This window comes from Gossypium raimondii, chromosome 5, assembly GCF_025698545.1.
Source record: "Gossypium raimondii isolate GPD5lz chromosome 5, ASM2569854v1, whole genome shotgun sequence".
Classification (NCBI taxonomy): Eukaryota; Viridiplantae; Streptophyta; class Magnoliopsida; order Malvales; family Malvaceae; genus Gossypium; species Gossypium raimondii.
In genome coordinates this window covers 1,262,949-1,274,023 of record NC_068569.1, presented here as the reverse complement: position 1 = coordinate 1,274,023, position 11,075 = coordinate 1,262,949, and the positions used below count along the sequence as shown (strand labels likewise).

General features: G+C 30.1%; 1 protein-coding gene and 1 long non-coding RNA gene across 2 annotated transcripts; both read right to left on the bottom strand.

Annotated features, from left to right (window-relative positions):
- Positions 1-3,298: 3,298 nt before the first annotated feature.
- Positions 3,299-5,480, bottom strand: LOC105771186 (serine/threonine-protein kinase PBL35). The gene is made up of 6 exons (XM_012592597.2): positions 5,073-5,480; positions 4,670-4,992; positions 4,453-4,588; positions 4,249-4,382; positions 4,032-4,155; positions 3,299-3,945 (listed from the first exon to the last, which is right to left on the bottom strand). Exons 1-6 carry the CDS (start codon positions 5,188-5,190, stop codon positions 3,491-3,493), a joined length of 1,290 nt encoding a protein of 429 aa, XP_012448051.1. The 5' UTR covers positions 5,191-5,480; the 3' UTR covers positions 3,299-3,490.
- A 3,524-nt stretch (positions 5,481-9,004) lies between these two features.
- LOC105767454 (uncharacterized) lies at positions 9,005-9,583 on the bottom strand. The gene is made up of 2 exons (XR_001125471.2): positions 9,522-9,583; positions 9,005-9,353 (listed from the first exon to the last, which is right to left on the bottom strand). It is a non-coding gene; the product is annotated as an uncharacterized LOC105767454 (long non-coding RNA).
- Between the last annotated feature and the right edge of the window lie 1,492 nt (positions 9,584-11,075).

Here is an 11,075-nt window from a genome sequence, read left to right as displayed (position 1 = left end):
TTGAACATGTTGCACCCATATTCTTATTGTATGTATTTTAGATACAGGTATTGCTCAATCTTTTGGTGATATAATAGCAATCAAATGGATGAAGATCTGGTCCTTGGCTTTTTTTAACACCTCCAATATTGTCCATTTATTAGCTGTCTACTGTTTCATTATCCAATAGACCATTTGCCGTAATTACGAGTTTGAGCCCATTAAATGTATAATTTCACTGTTTCATTATCCAGTAAAATAGTGATTACTTTCAATATGGGTAAATTGTTTCAGTGGCTTCGTCATAAAATGACATTTTGCTAGTACCTGTCTTCTTCATTGATAGCAAAGTGGCAATTCATTTTAAATATTTATTATTTTATTCAGCATTTCTTTTTGAAAATTTTGTATTAAACAAAAAATTAAATGTTATATATTTTCTATGATTTACCAAAGATTGATTTTTATCACATAATATGTGAGTTATGGATTTTGAAATAAATTCTAAATTATCACTTCAAGAAAGGAAAATGCTCCTAATTTATTTGCATCAACATCTCTAAACTATAACTTTTATTTTAAATTAGTCTCTAAATTTAAGAACATTTTAATTACATTCTTAAACTATTGAATTTATGTCAATAAGGTCCTCTCGTTACTAAAACCATTAATTTAACCATTAAATAATAAGTCAAATCTTATGTATCATAGTTTAAAGAGAAATGGATGTATAGATCTTAGTTTTGAGATTTTGAAGTTTTTACAAAATTTTTATCGTCCGTTCTCCTTTTTCGATTTTACTTTATTTTTAGTTTTATTTTTAAAAGTTACATTTTAAATTATATCATATAAGATTTTTCATACCATTTAACTATTAAATTAACAGTTTTAATGAAGTATGAATATCAAATTAAAATGAAAATCATAGTGTGCTACAACCATTGTGTTTAATTAAGCAAATATATGGTCATTGTGTTTAAAATTTTATGGGGTTGATTTGCCTAATTCCTACTGTATTAAATCAATACCGGAGTGAAGTGAGCTTGAAAATGATACAATTTATTTTCGACAAAACTATTCACCTTTTATTTTTAAAACACTTCATAAATTACAAGTTAATAAATATGAGGCTAGGCCATGCCATCAGTTTGCCCAGTATACTAGATCTGTACACCAACTGTTGTGTGATCTGCTCCATTACCTAAATCCGGTCCAATTCATTATTTTAATAATATAATATAAATTTTCCTTTTTTTAATTAAAAAATAATATAATCTTAAATTTAAAAATCATCAAATTTTTTATGACCAACTTCATATGCTTTTTTTTTAATAAGAAACGGCTACCATTAAAGTTTAAATTTAAATATTCTCTGCATGGGTACCATGTGAGGGCTCTCAGCCACATAGATAGTTTAATGTGCTCATCAACGCCTGACCCTGGATACTCATCAATCTGATGGAACAAATCCTAATTAATATTAGAGCTATATCCTATTTATTTCCTACGGGATTTAAATCGTCCATTCCTAAAAGAAGTAAAAAAAAAATTTAAAAGAAAAAAACCTTAAAAGTCGATCACATCCTAGTTTTTTGAAAAAACAAGAAAACCTAGCAGTTTCTCCTCAAACAACCCACTCTTTCATCAACTACCATCTTTCCATCTTGGAAAGATCTGTACTTTTTGCGCATTTTATGGAATTTCTTTATGTTCAGGAGTTGAGATTACTTCTCTTAATAATATTGTATCTAAGGTTTGAATTTGAGTTTTTCCTTAAAAATGTAATATACTTTAACATTTGTTGATTTTATCCATATGTTTTAATAAGTCAAATGATGAAATATGATGATGAATTTTAGAACTCAATTCACCGATATGAGATCAACTTATCCAATGATAATATAATATATTAAACACTAATTTAATTTAATTTCTTTTGTATGATTGCAAAATGAGAGACCATAAATGAGAAATTTATTATTTTATCGATACAAATTACTTAATTTACACTTCTCTCTCTTTAAAATCTCACGAAATCCAAATTCGTTAATACTTATTTGGAACTGCATTTAAAATTTTTAATAAACATTTAAATGATATGAGTTATTCTTTATGTCTTTTTTAATAATGTATTTAAATCAAGACTTAGATCTAAATTATATTTTTATCGAAAATAATTCAAATAAGTTGATGGTCTCAAATCTTTAATTTTCGATCTCATTACCATTCATCGAAGATTTTTATACGAGCCATAGTCTTGGTTTAAAATTTTTTTTTGAAGTTTTTAAAATTAACTCCTAATGTTAAAATCTATCAATCACCATTGATAGTCAGCATGATATTCTCTAGAGCTACTATTGTTAAAGCCAATTATAATGGTTTCTTTTTCTTTAAGACACACCTCAAAAAAAAGTAAGTATAAACGAGGAAATGCAAACATAATTAAACCACTTTTATTTGTAAAGAATTTGCTCTCTCTTTTTTCTTTTTCTTTTTTTTTTACTGTAGTCTCTTAAGGAAATGATTTATAGAATCAAGTAAAGCAGAAGTGAAGCTAGTCGCTGGCTGGGGCTGGCCCCTAAAACTGAATCTTTTTTTATTTTAATCTCTCTGAAAATAATAAAATTGTAAATTAATTTATGATAAAATTATATTTTGACCCCTTTAAATATAAAAAATTATATTTAATCTCTTCAAAAATAATGAATTCATAAATTAATATATGATAAAATTACATACAAATCTTTTAAAAATTTTATAATTCAATTTAACACCCCTAAAAAAAATTATGGTGCCCCTGAAGTAAAGCTTAGATTGCAAATTGAATGCTATACAAAATACGTACCTTACATTATTGAACTGCTCTCTAGAGGTGCTCATGGGTCGGGTGGCCCGGCCCGGCCCAATGACTCGTCTGAAATATGGAAGGGTTCGGGTAAAAATATAGGCTCGAAATATAGATTTAGAAAAAAAATGAGGCCCGTTTAAAAAATGGGCCGAGCCTCAAGTACCACTTTTTTAGTGTTTATTAAAAAAATGGGCCGGGTTAGGCTCGGACTTAAGAATTTTTTCCTGGGCTGGACCTGGACAAAATTTTAGGCCCATATTTCGAGCCGGGCCCGGACCTAGGACGCGAGCTGAATTTTTTCTGGGCCGGCCCATGAGCACCTCTACAGTGCTCTCCTTTTGGAAGTGATTTTCAGAATAAAAAGTATAGACAGGGATCAGATTCTAGTTTGAAAGAGTACAGCTGATGGAAAATATAGATTTCATTTGCTGCAAATAACCCACTGTCTTATCATGGACTAAATGGAATGTATGAAGGGGACATCAACATGTAATATATTGTACACTAAAACGCCTCACAAGTTGAAAATGATATAATTACATATGTATCCAATCGAGCTCTAAAGCATAGTATTAATGGAGGAACATTAAAAAAAACAAATCCCAGAACTCAAAAGTAAATTGACATTCATGTTGTGCAAATCAATTACCAGTGTTGGAGCCACTACTTACATAATTGAAGTTTGATTTCATCTTTCCTATGTTTGCCAATATTCAAAGGGGAATCTTTGGTGCTTTTGGATCCCTCTGGTTTCTTTTTACGTCTCCCTTGTTGAGATAGACGAGAATGATGCGATAATATGGCGAGATCATTAAGGTCTTGCAATTGAGAGAGGACTTTCACTACTTCATCCATTGTAGGACGGGCTTTAGGGTCCCTATGGAGGCAACTGTAAGCTAATTGAGAAACTTTAAGTACCCCTTTAAGAGAATAATTTAGCTCTAACCGGGGATCCACCAGTTGGTAAAGTTTTCTCTTGTCAGCTAAATACGGCCGAGCCCATGTAACTAGATTCTGCTCGCCACTAGGACGCTTCTTGTCCATCGATCTTCGGCCGGTCAAAATCTCGAGTAAGACAACACCGAAGCTGTAAACGTCACTTTTAGATGTCAAGTGTCCTGAGAAAAAAAAAATGTATGTATCCAATGTTGAATCAAATTTCCATCTTTGAATTAGTTAAGATCATGTCTGAGAATTATAATACCTGTCATAACATACTCTGGTGCAGCATAGCCATAGGTTCCGACAACTCTAGTAGAAACATGTGTTTTGTCTCCTTGAGGACCAGCTTTTGCTAGACCAAAATCTGAAAGCTTTGCATTATATTCCTGCAATATAATTTAGATATCAATGATATAAATCACCAAAGCTAATGTCAATAAGAAATACAATCATTCATACATGCATGCATACATACATACCGAATCAAGTAAAATGTTGGATGTTTTAAAATCTCTATAAATGACTGGTTCTGGACCGCCATGAAGAAAAGCCAATCCTTTTGCTGCGCCAAGTGTGATCTTAATCCTATTTGACCAGGGAAGAGGTATTGTCCCTTTGCAAAATTAGGCAATATCAGCATTTGTTTCATATAAGGGTCAATTCTAAAAGGATCTGAGACTCACTTCTAAACAGATGGTTTTCAAGACTTCCTCGGGTCATAAATTCATAGACAAGCAACCGGTGATCCTCTTCAATGCAGTAACCAATGAGTTTAACAAGGTTAGGATGATGAAGTTGTCCAAGGAAGGCAACCTCAACCTGCAATGAATCAACCCAAGTTTCATTGACTAACCCATGAAAGCACATATGTTATTTTGTTTTGTTTTTTCTACTAATTACCACCCATTCTCTGTGGCCTTGAAGACCATCCAGTTTCAAACTCTTGACAGCAACAGTGATCCCTGAACCTGGTTTGGCCGGTGCTGTTCCATTTTCCTCTATCCACCCTTTGAAGACATACCCAAAACCACCTTCACCAAGTATGCTGTCAGGTCTAAAGTTCCCTGTTGCAGATTTTAGCTCTTGAAAAGTAAATTGAAGAAGCTGTCGTGGTGATTTGGTTTTTGTGGATGTTGGTGGATCGAGATTATCAGATGAAAGACGAGCTTCATTTGGAGGGAACAACTCTCTATTACTAGCATTTAGACATCTTGTCTCAGTAGCTGCATACAATGATTGAGAATCAGTCTTCTTTCAAAATATTGAAACTTTAAAGAAAAAAGGAACAAAATTCAGAAAATACCAGCATCATAAACCAGACTAGTGCGGGGAATTGTGTTAGCAGAGTGAGTGGTAGAAGAAGAGGAGTTGCAAACGCCACGTTTCAAGAAAGTCCAACAGTCACAGTTGTTGTCAGCCATGGAGAACAAGTTAGGAAGAGAGATTGCTTCAGTTAGTCACCACGTTAAACAAATGAAAGTAGTCATTCTTGCATGAGATTAAGGAACAAAGAGATGAAGGAGGAGGAGAGACTGGCCATGTGGGAATAAAGCAAATGAAGAAAAGATAATTGAGTTAGTCAAGAAAGAAGGAAAGACAGAGAGACAGGATTGTGGGTGTCGGAGATTGTAGGCATCATCATAAGCATCGTCGCAGTAATGTCTACAAAAAGAACTTTCTTTTTAACCACCTTTTTTTTGGGGGGTGGCAATTGCCTCCATCTCTTCCAAGATGGTTTTACTAATGCCACGGTACGAGAAATACTTTATATATATACATATATAGATTAAGAAAATGTAAATAATTTTATTAATAATACCATGGGCAAATCCAAAACATTTTCTTTTTGGAGAGTCCAAAATTGTAAAAATACAATTTCATCCTTTTAATACTTTATATCTTTATAATTTAGAAAAATTAAATCAAATTTTATTATTTAAAAGAACAAAGTGCAATTTTACCATTATTAATTTAAAATATTATAAATTATGAAAAAATTTAAAAAATCATTTTAAGAGGATCGGCTGCTGCCTTGTCTCCGCCCCTAAACAAGACATTGATTTTGATATTAAGTTATTGAGTATTGAGGTTTGAATAGTTACATGATTGAAATTTTATTTTATTAAAATAAATAAATTATCTATATAACCATACTAATATACTACTTTTAGGAATAATATTCAATGTATAATTGGTGTCTAAGTTTCATTTACCATCTGTAAATATTAATATGCCATGTCATAATTAAATTAAACAAAAAATATGACAAACTTGTAAATAAATATTATTAATTTTACTTAAACATAATGAAACATTAATTATAACTACTATAAATAAATACTAATAATTCTTATATTTAAAATCTTAAGTTTAAAGTCTTGAAGGTCAAGTTTAAGATTTTAGCATTTAATTAAATTAATTATTATTTAATTATATTTAATAGTAAAAGTTATATTACAATTCATCGATTTATGCACCCATACTTTTGGTTTATTTGACATGCCTTAAACCAATGTGGCAATGTTAATTTCTTTTTAAATAATTATTATATTTATTTTTAGTTCAAAGTTTGTATATAAACTTTATATTATATTTATATGTTGGTATTTTTTTAAAGTTACAAAATTCTAATACAATTTTTACGCGTCATATTCAAATTATATAACTACCTAATGTTTATAATTAACCAAAGTTTTTCTTTCTTTTAATTTAATCCAAGCTTTGCAGTTGCTTTTCTAAATAATCCACATTATATATCTTGGCCAAAATGTTAATAATTCATAGTACATTAATTTTGAAAACTGATTATATCATATCTAATTATCATTATCTTACCTAAAAACCATTTTCTTGTGAATAATGTTTTTTTTTGGAGTTGTTAAACATTATTACATTAACATATTAAGAAACTGACGCATGCCAGAGAGATGATTAATTTGGAGGACTAAGAAAATTATAAACCAAATAAAGAGCCTTTTTTTTTCCGTTCCAATCATAATATTGAGCTTGAAATGCAAAACAAGCAAAGATTTCCAAATTAACACTTGGACATATATGGAAGGTAGGCCATCAACCCTCCCAATTTATATGTTTTCTGCTTTATAATCATCCAATTCCCAATTTTATTCCACCAAAAATAAAATCCCAACCTTTTTTAATTACTTATCCTTGAATGCTTGGACTTAGAAAATGAATATTTTCTTTATAAATTAATATACTTTTATCTCTTAAAATGAAAATAAATCGATTACTCCCTTCAAAATGTGAAATTATAAATCAATACATGATAAACTTATATTTTAATCTCTCAAAAATTACAATTAAATTTCGTCTCTCACTAAAAAATTTTGAGTTCACACTTAATTAAAAATCAAATTAGTACAAAGCTAGAACCAAACTGAAAATTAGAATATTAAATTAAAATAAATTTAGATAAAACCCATATATTATAGAACTTAAACCCACCATAAATTTAGAAAACAATCCACGTATGACAATACTCAAAGAGATATAAAATTCTTTAATCTTATCAGTTCAATCAATATCTTATTAAGGTGAAGATGTTATTAATATTGTGATTACACAAATTTTAAATCAACCGACATTGAATATGTTTCTGTACGAAAAGAGGAGAATCTATTAAAAAGGGGTTTGGGCCATTGAGGTTCAACTAAGACTTAATTTATAACTTAAATATTTAAAAAATCAGTAAAAAAAAGTTATATTAAAATTTCAAAATATATGTATTGGTGATTTCATATACGAGGAAATGTTTTTGGGTTTATAATTGGATAGGAGGAGTGGGGGGAGTTTTGGTGAGAGGTCATTTCATGGATAAACAATATGAATCAAAATGGTATTCAAAGAAAGACACATTGGGTGAGTGAAAAGCAAATTTGGGAAGGTCCCTTGTTGGAAAGAAGGGATACCCCATTGCCCCCACTAACCAAGCTTTGGATCCCCACCACCAATAATCTAGGCTCACCAGTTTTAGCCCACTCAACCTCATCATATTGGGCAAACAAGATATCCTACTTTTGGAGCTTTAAAGTTGCTCTATCATATAGTTGCTATATGAGAAAAAAATAGAACTTCAATAGCGTTAATAGAGGTTCTAAAACAAACTCAGGCCATTTTTTTTATGTGGAAAGCTTTTTTATACCCTCTAGATTGATACTTATAGAACCCTTTTTCTCTTAAAACTCTTTAATACTACTACGAAATTTTTTTATCATGAAGGTCCTTATACTATTAGTCAGATTATATTTTGTCCTTTCTATTTAAAAATAGGTAAATTAAACCTTTTACGTACAAAAACTACTTACTCCTTTTTGAATAAAAAATAAAATGCAATCTAATTTTTATTATAAGGGTCTTTATAGTACTTGTACCAAGTTTATATTGTGATAATATCCAAATACAATTTTTCAAAACTGGGTTTAGCCATTTATCTAACCTGAAAGATTACTAGATTTTGGGCATCATCTTCCAGGGCCCAACCCCAACATATCTATCTTTTCACGGAAAAGAGCGCAATTCATTAATCAACTTTGTCGCTTTTCACAAGTTTAGCTAAAGCAGACTGAACCATAAAACATTCAACTTTACATTTACATATTAAAACTAAGGGTCTGTTTGTTTGGCAGTAAAATGTTTTCCGTAAAATGATTTCTGGAAAATGTTTTACTTTTCTGTAAAATGATTTACTGGAAAATATTTTCTGGTGTTTGGTAAATCTGTGTAAAATATTTTCATTGTTTGGCGATTTCAAAATATTTTCCGGAAAAGTTGTTTTACATATATTAATATATATTAATATATATTAATAAATTGTTTTTACATATATAAATTTTTGAAAGTACCACTTAAAATGAAAGCATGAAAATGAGTTTTCTTGTAGGAAATTGTGAAAGAATTGTAACTAATGTGTTGAATCATGAGTTTGATTGGTGCAAGATTTTGATATATATTATTAGGTTATCTTTCCCGTATAATTAATTAATTAATTAATCCCTCATTATATATTTAATCAAGAATTTGAATGGGAAATTTGAATGGAATTCATTTAAAAATCAATATATTATTAGGTGCAAATTTGAGGATTTGGATGAAAGATGCAAAATTTGTTGATGGAGTAACTCAAACAAATAGAATTTCAAGATATGCTAATGGTCTCCTACATGCTCTTAAACATGTTCAGCATGTTACCAACTCATTTCACAAACAATTGGCATATGAAAACGAGTCCAAAATCTCAAGCATAAAGTCTCTTATACATTAGCATAAATTTCACTGCAGCAAAAAATGATGAACCAGACATTAGCTAAAAAACTTATACATGCACATCAATAAAATCCTAATTGCCTTTAAACCTAGTGCTTGCCCATTGCAACTCCTGAGCCTAATCCATAATCAGAAGGCAAGGGATCAATGCCACCAGTTTCACCCCAATCTTCAACACCATAAAAACCAGCAGCTTTCCCTTTATTACCTCCATCAAAGCTCTCAAACTCATTACTAGAAGAACTCAACTTCCATAAACATTCAAATCACCAAAAGACAACACATCATTCCCCATGTTAAACTGCAAAGGAGAATCACCTCAATACTTCTTTTTAATCCATTAACTCAATGCTAAAACTAAACCATGGAATCATTTATAATGCAAAGGACTAAAAGCATTAACAATTTATTCCAGTAAATAAGACCCATGGCATTCAGAATATCATAAACTACAAAAACATCTACATACCCTGAGTTTCTTATGCGTTACAACTAGAAGAGGAGGAATAAGTGAATACAGATCACACAGTGTGTAACACCGCTTACCCGTATTCGATGTCAGAATAGGGTACGAGGTATTACCAGAACATATACACTTTTAACCATATTAAACCGAGTTGTAAAATTTCATCTAAACTAAAACTTTCAAATTGTTATTCTTGATTCGCTAATTAGGGTTTACATAGCCCAATATACTCACAATCTTTCATTTCCTCGTCGTATGAATTTAAAAATTTCCATTTACTTATTGAATTTATCACGAGTACCTAAATTGATCCGTATCATTACATATTCTCATGTCGTCACATTTTCCTATTTAACTATTGTAATATATCAATTACTCAATATCTTATAAGCTAAGTGTCACATATACATTATCCATTCATCTCCCATACAACTATCAATATTAGTCACAAAGATAGAATAAATTTTCTCTATTCGATGTTAAATCAAAACATGTTACTTCATTACCAACTACCCTTACTAAGTATACACCTTAAATTAGCCCTAGTGTTTAACCATCCACCCATGACATAAATATATTTTATCTATTATTGCGAATATAGATGTGCTACCCAAATCATAATTCACCTCACATAATAACGAGTTAATTTTTATCATTTGTCAAATAAATTACAAAACAAATTATATAACAAAATATAGATACATTTTAAACCTCACCAATAAACAAATTCTCATGGCATTAAATAATTATCACGCATCAAAGACAAATGTATTTGATATTTCTATCACACAAACCAGATTAATCAGTGCAACCTCAATGATGTAATCATCCTTTTAACTTACTTAACCAAGCCAAATTATACCATCATCTCACACATAGAATGACCCACCTATCATACTTCTCAATTATGTCACTTAATTGACCAAATATACCTAATCTTTATCATCATGATCAATCCACAACCAAAATACATCCATATATCTAAATTACCACACACACATATATCTATACCATACACACATACTATAAAACTTTATTTTCCCCATGAGCTTAAATCATGACCAATAATGCACAAATATAAGTATCATTTCTATTTCATCGTTTATCAATTATAATCGAACATATGACCAATTATAGACAAATCATTTATATATTCTCTAATTTTCCTCCTCCTCCTCTCCATTCCACATGCTTAATGTGTATAATACATTTAAGCAACATTTTCCATACTATCACTATTTTCCTGTATGTAAATTCAAGTTGTCTATCCGAGTCGAGTCACTAATTTATTTATATCTCGATCTAAAGAGCTCCAAATTAAGATCCATTAATTTTCCCTAAAACTAGACTCACATATATTTTTACCATAAAATTTTTAAAATTTTTGGTTTAGCCAATAAGTACAGTTTATTCTTTAAAGTTTCCCTGTTGCCTTCGCTTCGACAGTTCGACCTCTCTTCACTAAAATTGATTATCTCATTGTACATAATTCGTATGGTATTCCGTTTATTTATAATGAAAATATACTCATTTAGGATTCTAAAAATATAAGGTTTA